Here is a 26,305-nt window from a genome sequence, read left to right as displayed (position 1 = left end):
CTGAGCTCTGATCTCGCCACATGAAAATAGAACATAAATCGATTTGAACTGATAAGAATGAAAGACTCATGGATATTAAACAGCCAGCGCTATCCTCTCTCTCTCTCTCTCTCTCTCTCGCTCCCTCACTCTCTCACTCTCACTCTTTCTCCTCTCTCTTTCCTCCAAATCATTGACTGTAACAGTGTTCAATGTTTGCACGGGCCCCGCTGTGTGTATCTGCTGCCCATCTCTGTGTGACTGAAGCCAGTCTTAAGTTCCCTGCAGCCACGCAAAGACAGGATTTATGCTGATGAGGGCATAGGTTGCCGAGCACATGTTGGGAACACGGACCTGTTATCATTATGCCATTCTCTGACATGAGCCCCCATTAACCCCTTACCCACTATCTCTCTCTCTCTCTCTCTCTCTCTCTCTCTCTCTCTCTCTCTCTCTCACACACACTCTTTCTTTCTTTTTCTCTCTGTCTCTCTCCAATTCCTTTCTTCCTCTCTCTCTCTCTTTCTCCATCTTTCCCTTGTTTTCTATCTCTACCCACTCCGTCTCTCTCTTTCTGTCACGATATGCTGAATTATTTGTATGGTCAGGCTAAAATGAGTGTTAGTTATGCTCTTCTACAATTTAGGAATATACTGTCCCCTGTATTCCAATGAAATGCCTGGATGCTTCTGTTACCTGGTATGGCTCAGAGGGCTTTTACTGACATGCTCAGAATGAGTTTATTCTTGAGCTGGTGTACAACTGCTATGGGCTCTGAAGTGTGTGTATGTGTCCACATGGAAAATATTTTATGCCCAGTTGTGTTAACAGATGGTTTAATAAAAAACATTTTTGTAACTTAAACTTGTTTCGTGTTGTTCACATTGTCTGATGTTATAGTCTTGTTTTTTTGAAGGCCATTTACTGCCTATCTCTATCTCTGTCTGTCTCTCACGCTCTCGTTCTCTCTATCTTACGTTCTCTCTCTCTCTCCCTCCGGTTCTCTCCCACTCTGTCTCTATCTCTGTCTGTCTCTCACGCTCTCGTTCTATCTTACATTCTCTCTCTCTCCCTCCGCTTCTCTCCCACTCTGTCTCTATCTCTGTCTCTCACGCTCTCGTTCTCTCTATCTTACATTCTCTCTCTCTCCCTCCGGTTCTCTCCCACTCTGTCTCTATCTCTGTCTCTCACGCTCTCGTTCTCTCTATCTTACATTCTCTCTCTCTCTCCCTCCGGTTCTCTCCCACTCTTTCTCTCATTCTCGCTCGCTCTCGCTCTCTCCCTCTCGTGCTCTCTCTCGCTCTCTCCCTCTCGCTCTCTCTCTCTTTCAGGAAAGTGAGGGAGACTCTTCCTGTCTTCAGGCAGTTCTTCAGTTCAGCCTTCAGTCTTACGCACGTCAACCTGTCTTCTATGAAGCTCCCTCCGGACACTCTGAGGTGAGATAGGGACTCCGCTCTGGCCACTTCCCAAAATGTCGAACTCACGCTCGACTACCTCAGTTGACGTCAGTCCATCCTTTATTTACCTGCACTTAATGGATTCTTTAACATGTGTGTATTGTCAAAGGTGTTTTGTTGGTAAATCCAATCTCCCTATCAAGGTGTCTTTTTTTTGTGTGTAGCACTTTACCACGCTTCCTGCGTTTCAGTTGAAGCACTTACTGGTCCTTGGCCAAGTAGTTCTAGGAATCTCTAAACTCCTTTTCTCCCACATCCTTTAAGATTGCTGTAACACCCCTCAGTGTGTGTGAATAGAAATCCACATGGTTTCCTGTTAGGGAAGTTGATGGAAAAAATCCGTCACGGTAATTAAGAAAACAATTTGAAATGAGTTTGGTATGCATTGACCTTTCTTGACCTCCTCTCTCTCTCGCTCCATCTCTCCATCTCTGCCTCTCTCAGAGCTCTGTTCCTTGGCCTGTCTTCCAACCCTCACATCAGTGACCTACACCTGGACCTCAGCTGCTGTGAGGTACGGCGCCTGTCTGTCTGAATTGCCTTGCCTTCCTGTCTCTCCGTTTGACTGATTTAGTCTTCTCTCTCTCGCTCTCTCTTTTTCTCTCTCTCAGTTGAGGTCTGCTGGTGCTGGGGTGCTCCAGGAGCTGTTTCCCAGAGTGGCCTGTATTGGTAGTCTGGACATCTCAGACAACGGTGAGTGACCCTTGTACCTTTCGCTTCCCTACGCATGCCACAGTCTTATGAGTATTTTCAGGGCTAACATAAACGCCAGTTTATATGTATTAGCTGATATACTGTGCATATGTGTCTCTCAGGGTTGGATGCTGATCTGCTAGGGGTCATCCCAGCCTTCTCCAGACACCCCTCCCTCAAACACTTGCTGCTGGGCAAGAACTTCAACATCAAGGGCCGGTAGGGACAGTAATCCGTCCTCCACAGGCACGTAAAGAAATACGCACTGGGAAGATGTGTCTTTTGTCTAACAGTGGCAATTATGTGTCTGCAGGGTGCTGGATGAAATTCTGCAGAAACTAGTGCAGTTAGTGCAGGAGGAAGAGTGTGTGAGTTTCATAATGCACGTGAACACACACTGAGACACGCGCGCGCGCACACACACAAACTCATACACGTACGATCCAGGTATGTTTATGTACTCGCATCTCTCACCCACTCACTGCCATACTCTACGCAGGCACACTCACTTGTGTATGTTCTCTCCAGCCCTAGTGAATGATTCATTGGGACGTGCTTTATTGTCTCGGCTCCGGGCTTCTCTCTCAGCGCAGATGCACCATCACCATGACGAGCTCGCTCAATTATTTACCGCTGTTGACGCTGATCACTCACAAACATAACACAAACATACAGCACTCAAAGACACACGCACACGCATACACACGCACGCACGTATACCCACACTTTACAAATTCACTTCAGTTTTGAGAGCCCTTATCCTCTCTTGCCCCTTTCTCCCTCTCACCCCCTCTCTCCGTCTCTCCATCCTCAGGCCCTGCAGTCCCTCTCTCTGGCGGACTCGCGCCTGCGCTCTCGGGGCACAGTGCTGGTGAACGCTCTGGGCAGCAACACCTGCCTGCGCAAGGTGGACCTGAGTGGGAACAGCCTGGAGGATGCGGGGGCTAAGATGCTCAGCAAAGCCCTGCAGATCAACACAACACTCAGGTAAGAGAGAGGGAGCTAGGGAAAGTATGAGCGAAAGAGAGGGAGAAAGGGGGCTGGTAGAGAGCGAGAAAGGGGGAGGGAGGGAGGGAGTGAGGGAGGGAGGGAGACAGAGAGATGTGGGAAAGTTCATTATACAGTTGCTTTGCTGTAGTTAATGCAGTGATAATGTAATGATAGGGGTTGTGTTACATCTCTCAATACACTCTGTAATGAACACAGTGCAACTTGGAATGTACAAGCACTTCTTTGCTTATTCATGCTGTGCAATTCTGAATTTGCAATTTGACAGGTGTCATGAAAGTGAGCTTTAGTTTTCAAGTCAATTATTATTCAAATGATCTCTCCCTTTCTCCTTTTATCTATCTCTCTCTTTCTCCTTCTTTCTTCCTCCAATTTGATCCTTCTAAGGAGTGTGACGTGGGATCGCAATAACACCACGGCTACAGGATTCCAAGATGTGGCTCGGGCCCTGGAACAGTGAGACACACACACCCCAACACACACACACACCCACTCACTCAAACAAACTTGAACACGAGGGACATGAATAAAAGTCAAAAGACAAGAAACGTATATCTCTGAGCTTGCCTTGCAGTCGTTGCACAGTGTTTCATCAGCACCCTGACCTGTTTGTGAGGCAGGGCTGCCTGTTTTAAGTTCTAGTGGCAAGGATTCACATAAAGAGGAGAATACATTAGAGTGATAGCCACTACTGCATCAAGCATTTCCATTCTGTACTAATTAAAGGCAATTACTCATAACTATAATCGAAAAGGTAGCGATTTGTAATGATTTCTTGTTTTTTCCTCTCTTCTTTTTTTTCTCGCTCACTCATTCTCTTGACAGTAACTTCACCCTGCATTACATGTCCATCCCCCTCAATGATGTCACACAGGCTTACCGGAGTGCCCCTGAGAAGATTGACCAAGCGCTGACCAGGGTGGGTCACCTGGGGTGTGATGTCACACCATGACATCATGACTGTTGTCAGCAGCTTATCTCATATCCATCTCTCGTGTGTTCATATTTCTGCCCTGTTCACTTTGCTTCGTCAAACCATCTCTTCTCTCTGTTGCTCGTCTTCTTTCACCTCCAACATTCCTCCTTTCCCACCCCTCTCACTTTGTTCCTCAGATCCAGCGTGCTCTGTTGAGGAACAACCAGACCCAGAGGTTCTCTCAGAAACAGGCTCTTCGTCTGCACCAAGGCCTGGTCACCAGCACTGCTGAACAGGTACAAATACTGTGTGCTTATGTAAACTGTGTAATTTTGGCGAGAAAGACAGTCTTCGAGTCAAAACCCCACGGACTGACGGCTGTGTGTGTGTGTGTGTGTGTGTGTGTGTGTGTGTGTGTGTGTGTGTGTGTGTGTGTGTGTGTGTGTGTGTGTGTGTGTGTGTGTGTGTGTGTGTGCGTGTGTCAGGTGATGGAGCGGCTGTGTGTGCGTGTACAGCAGCAGGTGTGTGCTCTCCGAGGCTCAGAGGAAGGAGAGGAGCTGCAGGCTGCCAGACAGGTCCTGAAGGAGGCCAGAAACTCCCGTGCGGTAAGTTGGCGTGTGCGTAAGCATGCGTGTTTATATATTCTAAACCACTCTCTCTGTCTCTCTCAGCTATACTGTGTGCGTATGTGCGTGTGTGTGTGTGTGTGTGTGTGTGTGTGTGTGTGTGTGTGTGTGTGTGTGTGTGTGTGTGTGTGCGTTGAATATGCATATGTACGTGTGTTGAAATATTCTAAGCTCCTCTCTCTCCCTCTCTCCCTCTCAGCTCTATCCATCTCTGTGTGAGCTGGCCCATGTTCTCTCAGTGGACGGGCCTGTCAGACAGAAACTGGACTCTCTAGCAGGAGAGCTGGCCAAGGCTGCTGACAAGGAGCTACAGGTAGGCCACTCAACACTCCTCTCCACCTGCATGGTTAGAGTTAGACTATGATGGATTAATTAAACGATAGATGGATATATATATATATACATTCTTTGGCAGGAGACCCGGCCAAGGTTGCTGATAAGGAAATATGGGTACTGTGATTCTTATTGTAGACAGGACTTATTGAATGAGGGAATAACACATTGATGGCTTTATTGACTGATCATTCCCAGGTGATAGTGGACTCCATGGTGTCTCTGTGTCGGGAGCTGTGTCCCATGTCCTCCTCCTCAGCTGAGCGACTCAACCCTCCGCTCTCCTCCATCTCAGAACGCGTCTCCATCCCTCGCTCCACCATCCGCACCGCCCTGATGGAGAGAGCGGCACAGGACATCAACAGAGCCCTGGAGTAAGAGGGGGAGGAAAAAAAGAGGGTCTAGACTAAAGAGAAGGTTGTGAATAGAGAATTTGAAGGAAGTATTCACTCTCTCTCTCTCTCCCTCTTTCTCTCTCTTTCTCGTTCTCTGTTTTTATCTTTCACCCTCAGGGACGTGAAGCTGTCGGTGGTCTCCTATCTGACCAACTCCATAGTGGATCAGATCCTTCAGGAGCTCTACACCACTCACAAAACCCTGGTACTAACACACACACTACTCTCTCTGTGCTCGATGTGTCTTTACCTCTATGCACTGTGTACCTCTGTGACCTCTGTGTACCTCTGTGTACCTCTGTGACCTCTGTGTACCTCTAGAACAGTAACTTGTTCAATCTCAGTTTCATCTCCCCACCATCTCACACCAGTGAGCATAGTCTCAGACCAGGCCAGTTCCCATTGTGTCGGACCAGTAATATAGTATTGTAAATGTCTCTCTGTTGTCTTAGCTGTGTCAGGTGTCCCAGGTGAAGCGTTTGGATGACGCAGGGACAGGCAGACGCACCATCAGACAATCCAGAATCACAGACTCACTGGACTTCCCCGACGAGGAAGGCCTGGGCATGAACATCGTAAGTGTGTGGGCAGGTGTATATGTGTGCGTCTACGAGTGCATTTTTCCATTGCTCTATCACGTTGCCTTTCCTCTCCCTTGTGTCTTACTAGGACACCATCGCCATCAAGAAACGTAGCTCCAGAACCAGAAGGATTCGTCCAGTGTCAACCAGATTGAGTGAGCTTACCTTAAGTTCAGACGAAAAGTCAAAAAAGTTATATTACAGTTCGTAGAAACATGTCAAACGATGTATAGAATCAATCTTTAGGATGTTTTTATCATAAATCTTCCATAATATTCCAACCGGACGATTACTTTGTCTTCAAAAAAGAAAAGGAACACAGCTAACTCTCATGTGAGCGCGCGCCACTGAGCTCATGTCATTTTCTCTGTCATCTACTTCCAGGAGCTCTTATTCTCTCCCTATTCACAGTAGAAGTATGAAACAACGTTCTAAAGACTGTTGACATCTAGTGGAAGCCTTAAGAAGTGCAAAATGAACCCTAAGTCATTGTATACTGTATAGGCAATCACTTGAAAAACTACAAACCTCAGATTTCCACACTTCCTGGTTGGATTTGTCTCAGGTTTTTGCTTGCCATATGAGTTCTGTTATATTCACAGACGTCATTCAAACAGTTTTACAAACTTCAGAGTGTTTTCTATCCAAATCTACTAATAATATGCATATCCTACCTTCTGAGCCCGAGTAGCAGGCAGTTTACTACAGGCATGCCGTTCATCCAGACGTCAAAATACTGCCCCCTACTCTAGAGAAGTTAATAATAAGGTTTTCATGCAGGGCATTTTATGTCGATTAACATGAATTTGACCCAACTTTTATCTTCTCTCCCTCCCTTTTAGGTCTTGGTGATGATCCCACCTCCTCCCCGCTTCACTCTGGCCCCCTATCCCGCTCAGCATCATGGGAGGATCTGTACACCCTGCCTACCCAGGGTGCACCACTGCGCCACGTGACACAGGTCAGGCCACGGCCCCCGCGAAGGCACTGTCGAGGACAAGTCCCCGTGGAAACAGTGAGTCAACTCTGACCTGTAAAGAAGAGCCAGACCCAATCCCAAATCAACCCTTAGCCCCCTAAGCACTTCATACAGATCTGAAAGCTGGTCAAGTTGAAAGTTCAAACTTACCCACTAGGCTGGGTGAAATGTGATACATACAATACTTATCCAATCATTTTGGTTAAACTTCAGTACCTAGGGGGTAGGGGTTGACCAGGCCTCTGAGCCAAACAAATCTATTCACCGCTCAGTTTTAGTCATCCTGGTTTTTCATGCCAGAGGCATTCCAAAAATAGGTTTCTTTATGACTGTGAATCTGTCGCATTATCTCATGACTCACTCGTTTATCACGTTCTCCAATCCACAATGCCCCAAGGCATCTCTCTGTTGGCAGCATATCAGATTCCTCAGCTGCGTCCCAAATGGCACACTTTTCCCTATATGGTGCGCTTCTTTATGACCAGAGCCCTATGGGCCCTGGTCAAAAGCAGTGCACTGTATAGGGAGTAGGGTGTATGTACATGATACATGATAATTGCACATGATAGAACGGCAGTAGTTTCAGTGTGACAGCAGAATTTGTGTTGGTGTCTGTAGTGTAAACCTGTTATCTCCGTCCTCTCAGCACTGTTCAGAGAACGGAGGAGTCAACATGCTGGAGGATGGACTGCCTGATTTCTTTACCAAGAGAGTCCTGCCTGACAGGTAGGCTACGCACAATTCACACACACACACTCACCCACACACACACACTCACACACACACACATGCACTCTCAGTGACCCAGCTACCCATATCTTTATCTCTCCCCACCAGTCAGCTGTCACTACTCCATCAAGCTCAGTCCCTGAGGAGGAAGAAGAGACGCAGTGTGCTGTCGATCTTCTCCGGGTTCCGCAAGAATCGCAACTCCACCATCTCCAATCAGGAAACAGAGTACGGAGGGAGTCCTGAAAAGTCATGCACACATTTAGTTGATTTATTGACGAATATATGATTACAGGTCCTTGTTATAAATTGTTAACAACAACTATTTAATAATTGTTTATTGTCAGTTTATCAGTTTATAATACGTCTCTGTCTCGTTCTCGGTCTCTCTCTCTCTCAGTAGTGGCTCGGAGAACGTGTACTCTATGATTCAGCACCCTAAGGATCATGGGAAGGGGGAGGCCATCATTGAGGTGGGAGCCAATGGGAGGATGATGCCGTCCCCTAGGCCCATTCAGGGCACACCACTGCATGGGATGAGGGGGGCCAAGCCCAGCCCCCACTGCCTCACACAGCGACAGGTAGGAACGTACCACTGTAGGTCTGTCCCTAGTTCATGAATAGGGCCAGGAGTTTTACCTGACTAGTCATCTCCTTGTCTATCCCACTCATTACAAAATGCATCACAGTACAGCATACATGCTTTTACATTCTATGTAATCTATTACATAGAATGTAATGCGGTTCTTCAGAGACTCCCCTACTACCTCAGCTCATGTATTAATTGGAGATCCAGCAATTTTCAGACCCACTCTCTGGACTGGATGGTTCTGGAGGTCCTGCGGGTCTCCACTGACCTAGGGAAAAATGCTGTGATGGAACATTTTATGTTTGTGCTTGTCTAATAACCAATTGCTGTGTTCATGTAAGAGACTGATTGAACGAATCCTCACTGTCAGTATCTGCAATTTGGCAGTACGCCCAGAACCTTGTTTTGAGAACAAAAGGATATCTCAGTTTTAAGGTCTCAGCTTGGAGAGAAGAAGCCTCCTGAGGTATTGGTCTGTCACATGTTATGAACCAGTATTGGTCGGTCACATGAATGAAGCAAAAGTTAATAATGAATTAATTATATATGATGAATAAGCTAAATCTTGTAAATATAACTTGCCAGCAGTATATAAGAGGACTAACGGGACTGCCTCGGTAGAGCTCCTGACAGATGTGTACTATGGCATCCAGTTTGTTGAAACCTCTCCTGTTAACTGTTAATGAACAATGATTCATTTAAGATTGACTTCGAGTGTCCCATGTGTAGAATTTCCATGAGAATGCTTTTAGTTTTTATACCCCCAGCTTATGGAATAGCCTTCAGGCCACCTTGACATTAGACTTGCTGGTCTCCATTGGACAGTTTAGACTGAGTTTAAGCAAGGTGATATGTGAGAGTTGTTTGTTTTGATTAATCTTGTATTTATATTATTATCTTACATTATTTGTATTAAATTGTGTATGTTCATGTTCGCAGGGCTCCTTTGTAAATGAGACCCTGGTGTCAATGGTGACCCACCATGTAAAATTAAAATGAAATAGTAAAAATTGCATATATGACACAATGTAAGCCTTACAATCTACTCTCTTCACTCTGTCTCTCTCCTACCTTCCAGCCTTCAGATCTGATCGGGATGGTATACAATTGTATCGGAGCAGAAGACGAGGACTCAGACAGTAGCTTTGAGATCAGACCAGTGGACAGAGACACAGACAGACAGAAGGACCCACAGATTGCATCAGACACCCAGACAGAGTCCCGTGCCAATGGACATGCAATGTCCTCCGCGTCTCTGACAGACAAACAGGCTGACATACAGACGGACATACAGACGGACATACAGACTGACAGACAGACTGACAGACAGACTGACAGACAGACAGACCCAGTCAGTCAGGACCTGCCGATGCCCAGCACTCAGACAGACACACAGACGGCGGTGGAGAGACGGACAAAGGAGACAGAGGGGACGGAGTCCATGGAGGACAGGAAGGAGGGTGCCCCCTGTGGACAGAAACCAGAACCCCCTTCTCAAAGCAGCAAGCCCAACCTGGCCAGCATTAAACAGAGACACCTGCAGGGAAGCTCCGGTACTGCAACATAAATAACAAGAGGTGTATTAACTAGAGGTGTATTAACTAGAGGTGTATTAACTAGAGGTGTATTAACTAGAAGTGTATTAAGTAGCTCTGAGTCTCTACTTTTATCCAATGTAAAAAACACAATTTCAAATGTTGCTACATAAGACCAATTTGAGCCGGTCGGTCTGCATGTGCTAGAATATGGATATAGAGTTGTTACAGAATTACAATTTCACTTTTGTTTCACACTTTTTTTCTTTGTAGAGAAATCAACTGATGGTATCAGATGGATAGAGGGAGACAGGGTAGAAGAGGAGAATAATGAAAAGAGACGTGAGGGTGTGCAGAAAGACAGAGGGGCAGAGGGGCAGCGTCCCCCCATTCCTGAAAAGGTGTGTCTGTTTGTCCGTTTGTGTCTCCTCGTTTCTTGTATCGCTGTTTGTTGCTTGTATGTATTGTTAAGTCATTGAGACAGACACAATCTATCTCCACAGCCTGGTAAAGATAAGACCTCTCCAAAGACACAGCCTGCTGTCACCCCGCCTGAGGAAACCACCAATGAGAAGAAAACCACACCTCCTGTTCCACCTGCCTCTGCCAAGCCCTCCTTTGATTTGTCTAAAGCTCCTGTCAGTCAAGACGAAGGGACTAATGAGAAGAAAAGCCTTCCTCCTGTGCCTCCTGCTTCTACCAAGCCTGTGTTTGAATCTCCGGATCATGCTGGTTGTCAAGGTACCACTATGATGGAATTTCACTGAAGGTGGTTTTATTAAGAAATGATTGTAGTGATAATTGATAACGCTCTGGAAAAGAACGTCTGCTAAATGACTAAAATGTAAATAAAAATGCGCATGCAGTCCCAAAAATGATCAATGGCTATGAATATTGTATTATTGTTGTTGTTGATGATGGTGATGATGATGATGATGATGGCGGCAGGTTGAAATTTTGACTATTTAATCAGATGAGGAGGGAGGAAGAAATGGTTATCCACTGAAGCCGCATCGCAACAGGAAGGCATACTCATGTGACATGGGTATGTGTGAGGGTGAGCGTGAGTGGGCTCACTGCATGTGTTAATGTGTGCTGTACGTCTGTACATACATGTTTGTCTCTACAGATCCTTGCATGCATACGCTTGTTTTACACTATCATTTGAATTCCGCTGTTTCAATTCCAATTTGGGATTTGATGCATTTATTTGCTTGCTACTTCAGTCATTGAATGCTGACTCATTGTGTCTGTTAGGTACGCTGACCATTCCTCTGTCCGTCCCTCTGCCAGGGACTATCCAATAGATCTCTGCTTATCATGACTCTTACATTACTGCAACTACCCCCTGTCACCAGTCACCGTCTGTGTGGCCCTGTGTGTATGTCTCATATCATTTCCCTTCAGGCATGGAACGGAATAGCCCCAACGATCTGGATACGGGGTCCTCAGATCGCAAACCCCCTGTGAAAAGACCCAGACTCCCAGAGAAAAGAAACATATCTCTGGACTTCCCCAGGATTGTCTGTATGTATCTGCTTCTCTGGACCCCTCTCTGTGTCATACTGTATGAGTATGTGCAAGCATGGGAATGTTCATAAGCTACTATACTGTAAGCCTCCTTTTCATGACTCAGTGGTGAAAGAGAGAATTGACATGGTATTGACAGTCTACCCAATGTGTCACATGATCAGAGAAAACACTGGGCCATGCTGGGCCATTAGAATCCTGTTGACTGCGGCCTAGGCATTGTTTGGGGATATGAGGGAGAGTCACCTTTCTAATACTTAATGGTAGATAAGACGAGGCCAAACAAGGACTCTGACTTTCAAATCTCTCTCTGTCTAGGTCCTGAGAGTCCAGAGCCCGCCAACGACAATGGCAAGATGTCATCATAACAACAACAGACAGGAGGCGAAGACAACATTCTGGACAACTAGAGGGAGAGGAGGGTGAAGAGATGGAGAGAAAAGGGACATTATGAACTTGATCACCATAGACCCAACTGTGGTTTTCCTCCTATACAGTATTAATTTCCTTCATATTTACGAAACATGCATGTACTCTGCTTTTTTCCTCCCTCATACTTAGTTGCACTTGCTTTCATTCCTTTGCAGAGAACACACACACACACACACACACACACACACACACACATTTTTACCTTTATATTTTAGTCATTTAGCCAACGCTCTTCTCCACACAGACACACACACACAGAGAGGTCTCTGAGGGCCCTCTGGTATTCTCATGCCACTGTTATTTCTTGCACTTCTTGTTGTACAAAAAGCTTTGATCATACTTCTTATTCTGCCTAGTCTCTCTTTTATTGACAATCTGTGACACTGTTACTGTAAGAATGAGTTGGTATGTATTCTAAACCAGTATTATGTAATTATTGAATATAAGTGAACAAACTCTGCACTAACCATTGTTATTGCCAAGTCATTACATGGTAACAGGTAACATTCATGTTTTTATTTACAATAAGGATAAGATGAATGTGAGTGTGTTGCAAGGATGTTTTTCCCATTGAGAAGATGGTAATGACATGTATTGTTTATCATTATTATTATTATTATTATTACAGTAATCTAGTAGTTGGTCTATAGAACAATGGCAGTTTTAATCTGTTTTATTCATATTTTACCGGACTGAAATTAGTATATTTTCTAAAAATGCTAATATAATTAATCAATCAATAAAATTGACTTAACTAAAGGAACCAAACTGATGATGCACTATCTCAGGTGAAAACAACCCTAACCTGACATTAGGATTTGACCCTCTGAAAATGACATTGATGGATTTTGGAGCAATACTATGGACGGGGCAGCAGAGGGCGCTAAATACTTAGAGCTGAGTGATGAAACAGACTTGGATGAAACACAAGTTAGAGGCACAGACTGTGCCTGAGCAATGTCTGTAAAAAATGTATTTAATAGAATTGGTAGCGTCCATTTGTTTGAAGTAGGCTTTAAAGGGATTTCAACTGACAGATGGGCCAAGAATACATTAATCAATGAATTAGGCAAATATTAAATTGGCTGTGTTAAAAGTCCACATTCATTAATCATGTCATGAATAATGTCACAAAATACACACACACACACACACACACACACCATTTGGATTTAAAAGACCAGAAAGCACCTCTGACGCCAAAAGCTCCTCTTTCACGCCTGAGTTTGACAGAGTGAAAGATCACACCTCTATAGCAGAGGACAGTGCACATTCAGGAGCTTTGCTAATCACATTCATTAGTCAGTATGGGGATAAGCTAGTTTAAATCTGGAATCCTGAATGGTGAAACTGCCACGTCCGTTTGTGATCATTGCAAACGCGATGTTTTTTTGTTTTTCACCATGATGCGCGACGCACCTGTAGTTTGTCTGCAGAACAAAAACCATGACAACGCCCGTGGGGTGGACAGTGTCGCTGTTTCCCCCTACTGCGGATTCCATCTTTAAATATACAAAGATCTGTACCTTTTTTGTAAGGGAAAACCAAGTCTGAGATTTCTAAGTGCAAATTACAAACTTCAGAAGCCTTTTAAAACCTGAAGTGCATTGCAGGAAAGTTCTGCAACAGTGTGATCAAATTAAGATCCTACATCTGTAGATGATGATAAGAAACAAACTCTTAAAACTTGTTATTTGGAGTGTCTGCTAAGTATGTTCATGGATGAATGGATATACTTTATTGATCCCAAGAAGCTGACATCATCATTGTGGCTCAGTTGGTAGAGCATGGTGTTTGCAACGCTAGGGTTGTGGGTTCGATACCCACGGGGGACCAGTATGTAAAAAATGTATGAAATGTATGCATTCACTAATGTAAGTTGCTCTGGATAAGAGCGTCTGCTAAATTACTAAAATGTAACAGTTAGAGACCGCTGTGTCAAATGATAGACAGCATGATTCCCCTCATTCTTCTTTAAATATTGCAGGCTACCTTGTGAAAGGATGGCTGTCATCTAACTAAGTTTCAAATCGGCTGGTATTTGACCCCTGTTGCTTTGACCTTGTAGAGGATCATTCCGCACAACATGGCAACGGTTGTTAGGAGACACCCAGCCATGAACACCATGTTCATGTTGGTCACTGAAAAGACAAGAAAGCAAGTCAACACCCTTTTCACCAAAACTCTTTGCGAAACACAAAAACACCTTTCCATTCAGACTGAAATGTAGGTTGAGATGCTAATGCCTGTTAGGACAAGACTTGCAGATTAGAACTGTTGTAACTTCAACCATTCAAAGTACAACATTTGACTTCTAGCTTGTCCTGAGCTATATTTACACTCAGCTATAGTTACCTAAGCTTTTGGAAGTCTCAGGCACAAAGGACCCTGGGACACTGGCAGTTTGTATAAGGGCCTCTCTCTTGCGGTGGTGGTGACCAGCAGACTGAGGGAGGTTGAGTTGACGCAGCCCTGTGCACACCGGGTGTTGAGGTTCCCAGCCTCACACAGGATTACTGAACAGCTAATGTACACCTACAGCCAGAGAGGTCAAAGGTCACTGAACTGAGGGGATATCACCCAGATAGGACCCTTGAATCATCCAGCAGTCTGTTCCCATTTACGTGCATTCCAATGAATTTGAAAGCTTCCATTCCGAACCGGAAATGTGTCTCGTGAAGGGCTGAGAAGATTTGAACAGTTTCGTCCACATTGCATCTGGTAAAAAAACTACTAATACTCTTTCCTTCAGACAATCTGTTAATGGCATATCTCGTACTCATAAATAGAGAATTTAGCGTACTCTGCTCAAATGCTTGTACTAAAATAAATACAAACGTTGGTTTCCACAAGCCTTTCAAAATAAAAATAAACAAAGAAAAGTGCACCTGTTACTTACAGGAGGTGACCTAATAGAAGTTCTTCCTTAACCTCCAAAAGTCTAAGCCGTTGGGTGGGGGGGTGGGGGGGTCTACTAAGTTAACATAGGCAGAGTTCTTCTGTCCAGTGTCTGTGTTCTTTTGCCCATCTTAATCTTTTATTTTTATTGGACAGTCTGAGTTATTACTTTTTCTCTGCAACTCTGCCTAAAAGGCCAGCATCCTGGAGTTGCCTCTTCACTGTTGACGTTGAGACTGGTGTTTTGCGGGTACTATTTAATGAAGCTGTCTGTTGAGGACTTGTGAGGCGTTTGTTTCTCAAACTAGACACTCTAATGTACTTGTCCTCTTGCTCAGTTGTGCACCGGGGCCTCCCACTCCTCTTTCTATTCTGGTTAGAGCCAGTTTGAGCTGTTCTGTGAAGGGAGTAGTACACAGCGTTGTACAAGATCTTCATTTTCTTGCAATTTCTCACATGGAATAGCCTTAATTTCTCAGAACAAGAATAGACTGAAGAGTTTCAGAAGAAAGTTATTTGTTTCTGGCCATTTTGAGCCTGTAATCGAACCCAGAAATGCTGATGCTCCAGATTCTAAAGAAGGACAGGTTTATTGCTTCTTTAATCAGAGCGACAGTTTTCAGCTGTGCTAACATAATTGCAAAAGGGTTTCTAATGATCAATTAGCCTTTTAAAATTATAAGCTTGAATTAGCTAACACAATGTGCCGTTGGAACACAGGAGTGATGTTAGCTGATAATGGGCCTCTGTAGATATTCCATAAATATTCCATAGATATTCCAGCTACTATAGTCATTTACAACATTAACAATGTCTACACTGTACTTCTGATCAATTTGATGTTCTTTTAATAGACAGAAAATGTGCTTTTCTTTCAAAAACAAGGACATTTCTAAGTGACCACAAACTTTTGAACGGTAGTGTGTATATATATATATATATATATATATATACACACACGCACATAGATATATATTTTTTTGGACACATACTTAACCCCTTATTTTTGTTGGCACAAAACTACCTCCATACTTCCATTCCATTTGTACGTGTTACCTTACGAGTCCCGTGACACTTGAGGGTCGTAGAGAAAAAAGGAGAACACCATCACGTTCATGAGCGTCTCATTCCATAGAGTGGTCATATAAGTTCAGACGCTACAGATGTTTTTGTGAGATGACCAATTTTTAGGATGTATCCTGGTCTAACAAACAGCTATGTAGCTCTGCCACTTTCGAGTGCAGAGGCAGAAGGGAGACATAGGCAGATGCGGTTGAATGAGACAACCCATGCAAAAACAGATTTCTCTAGCTTAAACTGACAGATTTTGATGGGGATTTTTTTATTATGTTAATTAGATTGACGCATGGGTGTGTCAATAAACTCTTAATGATAAGGCCTATGGGGCTCTCTGTTTGTAAGGCATGGATATAATATGCCTCCCTCTGTAACAGAACGTTCTCTCTATCACCTCCTCTCTTAAGTGGCTGTACAACTTCTAAGCCATTGAAGGTCATTTCGTCCTGTCTGACCACATTAAAATGTTTGGCTACTGGGGACTTCTCGTCACCAGATCTGATGTCGGTCTTGTGCTCTGTAATAAAAACGTCCCAATTAAAACTTAAAGAATATTTCACTGAGTGCAGGTTTGTCTTTTCTTCCAGTACGTCACGTATTCAATCATACTCCAACGCTACTGATGAGCGGCCATTATGCGGTCGGATGGATAGAGGCCTTTGTGTGCTCAGTCTCACCCGTATTCTATGATGGGGTGGTAGTTGGGGTTGTCATACGGCGCCGCTCTGCGGGATTCCACAAAGAACTCAGTGCTGTTGACGGAGGACGTGGCCTCGGTGTCCATGTAGATTATTTACTTCACCGCCACGTCTGGCGGGTAGTCAGGGGAAACACACTGGCTCGTCTGGTAAAACTCATACTGGTTTAGTGAACATGCCGAAGCCTTTCTCCATGACTGTGACGTTGTCCCTGTATGCGCTGAAGCCCAGGGTCACATTGCCATGTTTCTGCGTACTGGCTGTAGAAATGGATCTCCACCTGGTGTCGCCTGGTGATGATGTTGTTGGGGTTGTTGAAGGTGTGGATTTCGTTCTTGGAGATGAGGTTCTCGTAGTCAAATCAAACATGATTTATCGCATACGCCGAGTACAACCGGTGTAGACTTTTCAGTGAAATGCTTGCTTACAAACCTTTTCCAACGATGCAGAGTTTAAAAGTAATAACAACAAATAAAATTGTAACTAACACAAAAGGAATAAAATTCATACACAAGAATGGAGCTATATACAGGAAGTGACAGTACCAGAACAATGTGCAGAGGTACTAGGTACTTGAGGTAAATATGTACATGAAGGCAGGGTAAAGTGACTAGGTATTCGGAAAGATTACAATAAGAGTAAAATAAAGAAGAGAGTAGCAGCAGCATATGATGAGTGTAAAAGTGTGTGTGTGTGTGAGTGTGTGTGTGTGTGTGAGTGCGCGTATGCCTGTGTGTTTGTGTTGTGTCGGCATGCGTGTGTGTGTTTAATGCGTGTGCGTATGTAGTGTTTGTGAATGTGTGAGGGTATTGTGTCGTTGTAACACAGGGCAGCAGGAACTACTGGCCCACTCCTCACCAAAACCCTACGTATTGACCCTTTCTCTGAGGGAACAAAATCAGTCAGGCTAGTTTGTCCTTTTGGGGGCTAATATTTCATTAGACCAGGTTCAATATTAATAACGCAGACAAACACCCAGGAGTGAATAAGTCTCACCCAAAGAGATATCCATATAGCTATCATCCCCATATAATATTTTACACAAGACGCTACCCGCCCTACGGCCGGAAAATCAAAGGATCTAATGATCGTGATTCAATGCAATTTCATCTTGTGGACTGCAACCATAAGATAATTGTTCATTCAATAACCCTCTCTGCAAAGCAGAAATTCATTCATGCTGCTAATCAGCTATTTGCTACTTCCAGTTCAGTTAAAACTCACCTCTATCTGAGTGTCACAGGCATTGAGGGGGGGGGGGTGACTCCGATGACATGGGTGCTGTTAGAGATGCGTTGCAGATTGCGGGCAGAGTTGCTGGGGTCGTTGAGGCGGAGATGGTCCTCATGAATTCCAGTGATAGAGAACTTCTCCACTGTGGTGGATCATTTCTGCATTACCAAATGAGGAGAGTTACAAACTTCACACACCAGTCAGAGTTATACTTAAACTACATCTTTAATAATAAGAGCTTTGCAAAATCCCTTGACTTTCAATGATGCGCTATCTCTAATGAACCATTGAAAAGTGTCTACACAAAAGTACAAAGATCTTTTATAGCCAAGATACACCCCTCTCAACGTACATGACGAACCACAGATACATAGAATGGGTCACAAGGTTAAGTTTTGTATGAAAGATATCTATAAAACATAGCAGACAGCAACTGCTGTGTCAACAGTTTTCATTGTATAGACCAGTGTCTGGTCCTCCTACTCCAAACTGGAACCATCCCTCCCTGGTACGGTATAGAACAGAACCATTAGCTCCATGTTCTCTGGAATGCTCTTTAGGCTTTATTACCCAAAGACATCGTAAATCTCCTCTGTCAGTGCTATCTCATAGAGGCCCATCCTCAGTAAGACACACACACATATGTAGACAATGTTCCATTCTGTCCTCCTCCCTTCCTAATATTCTGCATAGCACCAGGGATATGTGAAAGACAAGCCTGACCTCTTCCCTCTCTGGGCCCCAAGTGACTGAGCCCCAGCTAAGGGAAAAGTGCAACTGCCAACATTCATCATCCAAATGGATACATTCTAATGACAAGTATCTCACATAAGCATATTATGCAAATTAAACATCTTAATTATCTATGTTACCCAACTAATTCTGATTCATCCGCCACACCACTTCCACTGTCATCTTCGTCTCGTGGCAAACCACTTTCGGCTGTGACTATCGCAGGAAATACTGTATCTTGTTATTGTAAAATCTATCAGTCTTATTCAAAACAATGGGATTGTAAAACCATGATTTGGGTTTGGGCCATTTCTACTTTCCTTCTTAATGATGGGCACTATGTGAAAAGTCAATCGATATCATGATAAATATGATTTTGATAAATATTTGAATTACTAGTACTAGTATGTATTCATGTAAACAGGTTTATCTGTTATTAAGATGCCTATTTACACTGCAACATAGATCATCCTCGATCATAAAATAATAACCCATTTCTGCGTCCACCAGGACACAGCTCATCTCTGATTGATAAATGCCTGACATGAAAGAGAAGATCAGGGTAAAAAACACAGAATAGGTCATATAGAATATAGAATAGGTCATACGTCCACATTAAATAATAACTTCTCTCAAGCTGCGTTGGGAAATGATAATTTCATAAAAGAGATGATGCTCCAGAGGAATGTAGGCTACCGGAAAGTACCAGAAAGTAGCAGAAAGTATCGAAGTACCAGAGCAGTTCTGGTGATGCTGCAGGACCAGTTGTCGTGCCCTCTTCACAACTGTCTTGGTGCGTTTGGACCATGATAGTTTGTTGGTGATGTGGACACCAAGGAACTTGAAACTCTCGACCTGCACTACTTCAGTCCCGTCGATGTTTCCTATAGTCCACGATCAGCTCCTTTGTCTTGCTGACAGTGGTTTCCCCCTTGTTCTCCTATAGTCCCGATAGAGAAGGGGTTTCCTGGTATAGTGTCAGTAAAGTTTCTCAAGGGTCCCTCCACAAAGGCGCTCCTCAGGGTCTTTGAGTTCCTCTAATGCCTCATTGAGCCCACCTTCCAGATGCCAACTTCCGAAGTGGAGGTCCCCAGGATTCTCAAAGACTCTGGGTAAATCAATAATTTTGCAAATCGTGTGATTCAAACATCAACTGACAATTTCTACATGTTTGCATGATAGCAGGTTCATGTCTACTGGCAACTAACTCTCTGCAGGCAAGTATCCATTTGCACTCTTTAAAAGTTCCATGTTCGCTGTGGGAGCTCCACATACCTGGCCACAGGTTTTAGGGGCTCTGACCTGGCTCATTGATACTGCGAAGCTAGGTATTAGACAGCCCAGTAGGAGATGACTGACTCTTTCTACAAGTACTACATGTCACAATTCCACCTGCAATTAGTGTCAAATGTCAATCACCTACCAGTAGTAATGACTGAGTAAACAAAGTAGGTTTAAAACATATTTACATTTGAATTCCGTGCGACTGCCCTTTATTTTTTCTGGACAGTTTAAACAACTTTCCGTATTTGACTTGAGACTGATTTGACATTATCTGGCCAGGTTTTGTAGTTTGCCACACGTGGATTACTCTACACTCATCCAGAGATAGTTGTAACAGATTAACTGTGGGGCAACAATTACCAGCATAGGAGTACTGGTCTTTTGGTGTAACAATTACTTGAAATGTATGATTTACTTATGAAGCTACATTTGGAATTTGTTATAATGAATTATCAGCCTATTGTGGGAAGACTCTCAACTGCTGCCAGTGGAGTGCTTTTTTTTCATGTTGAAATGTTTGCTTTCACATGTTGAAATGCACAGGCCCTACATGTTAAATCTATATGACATTTAATACTGAAATAATTGCTAGCGTTTCATCATTCCATCCCATACATTTATTGCTTCAGGTTTGATACGTTTATGATACATTTTAATTTAGCCAACCATTACTTAGCCTGCTCGGAGTGGACACAATGTTTATAGTGCACATCAATGTTTGCAAGACTCATGAGGTAGACTTTCTGTTTATGTAATTCAATGTATGGTTTCCTTTGTTCATATTTTCTGTGTGCGGACACACGGAACTCTGACATATGTTAATTGTTTTGTGGGTAATAGGAGCGCACGCCTCGGTGCGCATAGAACGCTTTGGCGTCAGAATGTTTAATGAGAGAATCATTGTCATGTATGCGTGGTGATGAAATGGCATTCAAAATAATTATGTCTGATTTAAGAGATGGGGCAATGGATGTGAAAACTGCCTTTTACATTGCAGAACCAGTTTATCGGTTGTAATTGTATGGTCCTTGGGGCCAAGTGCTTACATTATGTAGGCCTAGTGGTTTGAGCTCATGTTAGACAGATTCCATTTGGTTTCTCACAGGGAAGCTGTAGTCCTGCCCTTTAACTTTTTCCGATCAGATAGCCTCTCATGCTTAACCTGTCCTAAACAAATAAACTGAACAAGTTCCACAGACATGTGATTAACAGAAATAGAATAATGTGTCCCTGAACAAAGGGGGGATCAAAATCAAAAGTAAGTCAGTATCTGGTGTGGCCACCAGCTGCATTAAGTACTGCAGTGCATCTTCTCCTCATGGACTGCACCAGGGATATGGAATATTTTTTGGAATTTAGTGAAGTATGTTGTCAAATATAAATCGTTAAGTACAGACACCCAAAAATAACTACTTTAGTTTTACTTGAAATGATTTGTACTTAAGTACTTTACACCCTTGTGAAATCCCCTGGTGAAATGGTGTTCCTTGTAACATGTTAAATCATGTTAAATCAGCAGTACTGATATAGGATCAGTTTTGCCTTAGATATTTTTTTTAATACGAGCCCTGGTCCTGTAACTGGGTGTTGGAAGACTTTTGGCAATTGCTATTCTTTAAATGCTGAACAGTTGTCATCTGTTTCAGGAGACCCTGAAACAGGAGCAGTCGATGCTCTAGCACATCCTCTCCACCCAGAAGTTCACCCCTGCAGACATTGAGTTGGTTAACTGAGACAAGGGAGCTGCATCAGACCAAGAGCCTGGAGCTGGCTCAGCAGTTCATGTGGAAAGAGATTGCTCTGACCAAGGTCAAAGAGACGATAAGTGAAGAGAAGGTTAGAGGGGCTACTTAACTGGGGTGCATTCATTAGGACATGCTACTGAAAGTTTTGCAACAGGAAATTCACTACTTTTTTCTCATCCCGTTTAGTCTGTTTTTCTGCCATTTGGTGCCTAATGAAAATGACCCTGGTGTTGCCCAATTCTTATACAAAATACATAATAAGTATGATTTAATATTCTCCCATCTTGTTTAGGCTGAAGCGACGGTAACCACGTACAACAAGCTGGTCTAAAAACTGAAGCTCATAACTGACTTTGAGATCAGGACCACGACAGAATACAAGCCATTGACTATGGTCCAATACAGAACACAGATTCAAGTGTGATTATTTTGCTCACTTTTTTTACATCCCTTTTGGGCACTGGGTAGTACCAGAAGCTGTTTTATTTATTTTACAGAATCCACTGTAGAAAACGATCACTGACCTGGAAGAAGAGTGTAGTCGGCTGACACTGACACTGTTCCGGAACAGTCTGTGGAACAGGTATGAAACCAGTCTGTACATTTTTAGGTTTAAGATGGAACATGCATGTTTTGCTTCGAGGTTCTAATATGGTCTCGTTCTCTTTCAGGTTGATTCAAATATTTCCGAAAAGGCAACAGACTTGAAACAACTGAGCCCACATTCATAAGGTGGACAAGCAGCTTGAACACAACATGCAGGCATGCTGTCATCACAAATGTTTACTTTTACGCTTGGATAATGTCTTCATCCATGGGTGTGTAGAATAGGGACCTTGTGCCCGGTCCCTTTATGCTGATGATATTGCTGCCCTGCAGCCACTGGATCCCACCACTGCCAACAAATGTAGAAAACAGACTTGTGGCCTAGGGCTGTCTTTGTGTCATAATGGGATCCGACGTGCTGTCATGTTTAATGGTGTAGCAAATGTTTTGCAGAAAGGTGAGTAGGTTTTTCTCCTCCCTTTCTCCATGGTGTGTAGGAGATGGACAGTGAGGAACATAAGTGGGCTGCTGAGATGGAGAATGTGGAGAACCACAGGGCGCTACTGGAGAAGGTGACCTTAGGATATGATGATGCCACGGAAGAGCTGAAAGGCGCCAAGCAACGGTGCGCACTCTCTTGACCATTATCACATGAAGTCGGCAATATATATATTTTTTTAATCCGTTGCGCATAGTCATTCTACAGGGAAAGCCTAACATGGAAATGCACATGTTTTTCCTGCAATTTTTACGTTTTCTTAACAGGTACCAGACTGTGCTGCAAGAAACCAGAAGCACAGCGGACTGTTGAACAACCTAGCCAGCGTGTTCACCACGGCTTTCGAACACCTGTCCATTGTAGAAGTCAGTCCTATATGGGGATCTGTCTGTAGCTATATTGTCAAATATTAATTCTGTGCCACAAAATGCAAACGTTCTCATCCCTAACATTAATTCAAGGCCTCATTCCTTCATACAGTGTCTTGTCACCACTGATCCTGAATACTACTTTTGACCTTTTACCCAGAAATGTATGGATGACCGACTCAATAGTTACAGAGGGAAGCCCTTCAGGAGGATGAGTCGGATCTCCTAAAGCTCAAGGAAATCGTGGCGAGCTTTATTGCTAAAGCCAAATGCTGTGCAGAAGACTGATTGTAACCTTACCCTGTGTTAATATTCATGCTGTGCAAAGAAAAAAATAATAAAAACCTGTAGCATTCATTAAATTTTTTTACTATTTCGTTTTTGTGAACATACATTGTCTGCATCAATTTATATTGAAATGAGATTCCTATTCTGAGTCAAGGATGTAATCGCAACAGCGCAGCACCCTTTCCCATCAACGCTGTCAATCTGTGAGTGCCCGTATCTAATGGCTGTTGGTGACATGGCCTTGGAGTTACAGAACTGTACTTTTATTTCTCATCCCATTACAACAGTCTATGTTAGACAGATAAGGAAATGAAGTAAGGTCCTGAATAAAATTCAATTTCAGGTAGTGATTAATAGGGGTCTTGTGCAAATGTATTAAAATGAAACACTTCATACCCATTTACTTAGTACTTTAAACCACCTTTGGTAGCGATTACAGCCTCGTGTCTTGGGTATGACGCTAAAAGCTTGGCAAACCTGTATTTGGGGAGTTTCTCCCATTCTTCTCTGCAGATTCCCTCAAGCTCTGTCAGGTTGGATGGGGAGCATCACCGTACAGCTATTTTCAGGTTGCTCCAGAGATGTTAATTGGGGTTCAAGTCCAGGCTCTGGCTGGGCCACTCAAGGACATTCAGAGACATGTCCCAATGCCACTCCTGCGTTGTCTTGGCTGTGTACTTAGGGTTGTTGTCCCTTTGGAAGGTGAACCTCGTCCCAATCTGAGGTGCTAGGAGCTCTGGAGCAGGTTTTCATCAAGGATCTCTCTACTTTGCTCCATTCATCTTTCCCTCAATCCTGACTAGTCTCCCAGTCCCTGTCGCAGAAAAACATCCCCAGAGAATGATGCTGCCACCTCCACGCTTCACCGTAGGGATGGTGCCAGGTTTTCTCCAGACGTGAGGCTAGGCATTCAGGCCAAAGAGTTCAATCATGGTTTCATCAGACCAGAGAATCTTGTTTCTCATGATCAGAGTCCTTTAGGTGCCTTTTGGCGAACTCCAAGGTCGCTGTCATGTGCCTCTGAGCTCTACGGACAATTCCTTTGACCTCATGGCTTAGTTTTTGCTCTGACATGCACTGTCAACTGCCGGACCTTATTTAAACAGGCGTGTGCCTTTCCAAATCATGTCCAATCAATTGAATTTATCACAGGTGGACTCCAAGTTGTTGATGGACAATGGGAACAAGATGCACCTGAGCTCAGTTTAGAGTCTCATAGCAAAGGGTCTGAATACTTATGCAAATAAGGTATTTCTGTTCTATTTCTTTGAAATGTGGTAAATTTTATAAACCTGTTTTTGCTTTGTTATTATGGGGTATTGTATGTAGATTGAGGAATACAATTAATGTAATCTAATTTAGAATAAGGCTGTAACGTAACAAAATGTGGAAACAGTGAAGGAGTCCGAATACTTTCCGAATGCACTGTTTTTGCATAATTTCAAGACCAAAATCAAAGGTCATTCACAACATGCATATCTGGTCAACATGACCAATTGAATGCGGCATATAGACTAGATTCTATATCTATACAAATAACTCAAATGAACAGTATGTGTTACTTTTAATATTTGCAAATGGCAAATAAACTACTTGAACTATATTATAAAGTATAGCCAACATTCCAGCGTTCTGTCTGTAAACGGTGAGTTTTCATTCTAGTAAAGCCTGATATGATGGTACCCTCATGCAAGATGCACAGCTATGAATTCTCTCTTGTGGGCCCTTGCAATAATACCTTAGATGCTACTAAAAAATCAAAGCTCTATCTCTGTGTGACCTTGACAGACTTCATATCAAAATGTCAGTGTTCATCAGGGCAGAACATATGACATCCATAATCACTTTATCTAATCGTTATCGGTTGAAACAGTGCCTGATAGGCTTCTATTGGTCTGCTTTCAATGAATCTCTTTCTCAGTGCATCACTATCTGGTTATTGTTATTGGCACGAAGTCTCTTTGTTTCGGTTTTGTGTTTTACTGATAGGTAAGGGTTTGACTGACGAATTGAAGGTGTGTGGAGATGGAATACTGTAAAAATACAGCATATGAGATATACTTACATAGGTTGCTTGTCATTTATACCTCAAAATATTGCAACAATTCAGAATTAGAGATGAGCTGCTGCATACACTTCCAGCTGGTTTTCCAGACCCAGATTAAGCCTAGACTAGTACTAGACTAAAAATCCTTATTTAAAAAAAAGGAAAATCAGTATGGAAAGTGTTTATAGACCAGGATAAAGCTACATTTCGGTCTGGGAGACCAGTGAATATATGAGGTGTGTGTATGTTCAGTGTAGACTTTTGTGAAGAACAGTAGCTATAATTCTAAAGCATTAGACCCAGGCCCGGCTCCAGGATGATGTGCTTGAAGGGGCATTTTAAATCCATGGGGGGGGGGCACAACTAGTATTGCTTTAGAGCCCTAACAACACAAGGTAGATTAGTCCTACTGTTCAAATGTACAAAAATGTATCTGAAATGTAGCCGTACATATGAACAACCGTCGTTTTATATAACACAAAGATTTGTGCCTCCTGGGACATTTACATTTGACATTTTAGTCATTTAGCAGACGCTCTTATCCAGAGCGACTTACAGTAGTGAATGCATACATTTAATTTCATACATTTTTTTTTCTGTGCTGGCCCCCCGTGGGAATCGAACCCACAACCCTGGCGTTGCAAACACCATGCTCTACCAACTGAGCTACAGGGAAGGCTAAGGACGTACAAGTGTATCCGAAATGTATCCGAAGCTGCACATAATTTCCACGTACCAACACGCAGAGATCAGCTCGACAGTATGAGCACCACTAGGCTATTAAAGATTCTCACAGGCTTCATAACTTCAACTTCAATCATTAGAACTAGGCTACATTGCTGTCGAATTTGTGATACTATGCAATGAGCGTAACCAAGCCGCAACGTCTCCAAGTGGGAAATATTTTCTGTGTGGAAGAGTTTAACACACACGTGCACACACTTTCTATAGCAAGAGAACAGGGAGGGAGTGAAAAAGTAGGCTATGTGGAGTTTTACAGTATTCACATCACTTTTACAGTAGCCTATCAACAACTGTGTAATGCAAATGAATGATTATAGAGTGAATGTTTGCCTACTTCTTTTAGTAGGCTACACACGGTATTGGT

At 43.3% G+C, this 26,305-nt stretch overlaps 1 protein-coding gene and 1 pseudogene across 4 annotated transcripts in view; both read left to right on the top strand.

The window, feature by feature from the left end:
* Positions 1-12,550, top strand: part of LOC115169475 (capping protein, Arp2/3 and myosin-I linker protein 3) — a 41,689-nt gene extending 29,139 nt beyond the window's left edge. The window contains exons 16-40 of one of the 4 annotated variants that reach the window (XM_029725127.1): positions 1,311-1,415; positions 1,881-1,950; positions 2,048-2,129; positions 2,252-2,348; positions 2,443-2,497; positions 2,944-3,116; positions 3,525-3,593; positions 3,963-4,056; positions 4,251-4,349; positions 4,539-4,658; positions 4,879-4,992; positions 5,211-5,386; positions 5,525-5,612; positions 5,860-5,982; positions 6,077-6,143; positions 6,831-7,003; positions 7,614-7,693; positions 7,805-7,924; positions 8,100-8,277; positions 9,364-9,838; positions 10,094-10,221; positions 10,324-10,561; positions 10,794-10,877; positions 11,228-11,347; positions 11,669-12,550. In XM_029725127.1, coding sequence (XP_029580987.1) covers positions 1,311-1,415; positions 1,881-1,950; positions 2,048-2,129; positions 2,252-2,348; positions 2,443-2,497; positions 2,944-3,116; positions 3,525-3,593; positions 3,963-4,056; positions 4,251-4,349; positions 4,539-4,658; positions 4,879-4,992; positions 5,211-5,386; positions 5,525-5,612; positions 5,860-5,982; positions 6,077-6,143; positions 6,831-7,003; positions 7,614-7,693; positions 7,805-7,924; positions 8,100-8,277; positions 9,364-9,838; positions 10,094-10,221; positions 10,324-10,561; positions 10,794-10,877; positions 11,228-11,347; positions 11,669-11,718 — 3,178 coding nt within the window. In that variant the 3' untranslated portion in view covers positions 11,719-12,550. Of the gene's footprint in view, positions 1-1,310; positions 1,416-1,880; positions 1,951-2,047; positions 2,130-2,251; positions 2,349-2,442; positions 2,498-2,943; positions 3,117-3,524; positions 3,594-3,962; positions 4,057-4,250; positions 4,350-4,538; positions 4,659-4,878; positions 4,993-5,210; positions 5,387-5,524; positions 5,613-5,859; positions 5,983-6,076; positions 6,144-6,830; positions 7,004-7,613; positions 7,694-7,804; positions 7,925-8,096; positions 8,278-9,363; positions 9,839-10,093; positions 10,222-10,323; positions 10,562-10,793; positions 10,878-11,227; positions 11,348-11,668 lie in introns of all 4 variants that reach the window. The other 3 variants (XM_029725128.1, XM_029725126.1, XM_029725129.1) reach the window with 3 other exon arrangements.
* Positions 12,551-16,630: 4,080 nt separating this feature from the next.
* LOC115169171 (kinetochore protein NDC80 homolog) lies at positions 16,631-23,150 on the top strand (annotated as a pseudogene).
* The last annotated feature ends 3,155 nt before the right edge of the window (positions 23,151-26,305 follow it).

The sequence above is a fragment of the Salmo trutta genome, chromosome 31, assembly GCF_901001165.1.
Source record: "Salmo trutta chromosome 31, fSalTru1.1, whole genome shotgun sequence".
NCBI classification, from domain to species: Eukaryota; Metazoa; Chordata; class Actinopteri; order Salmoniformes; family Salmonidae; genus Salmo; species Salmo trutta.
This window is presented reverse-complemented; position numbering and strand designations above follow the sequence as displayed.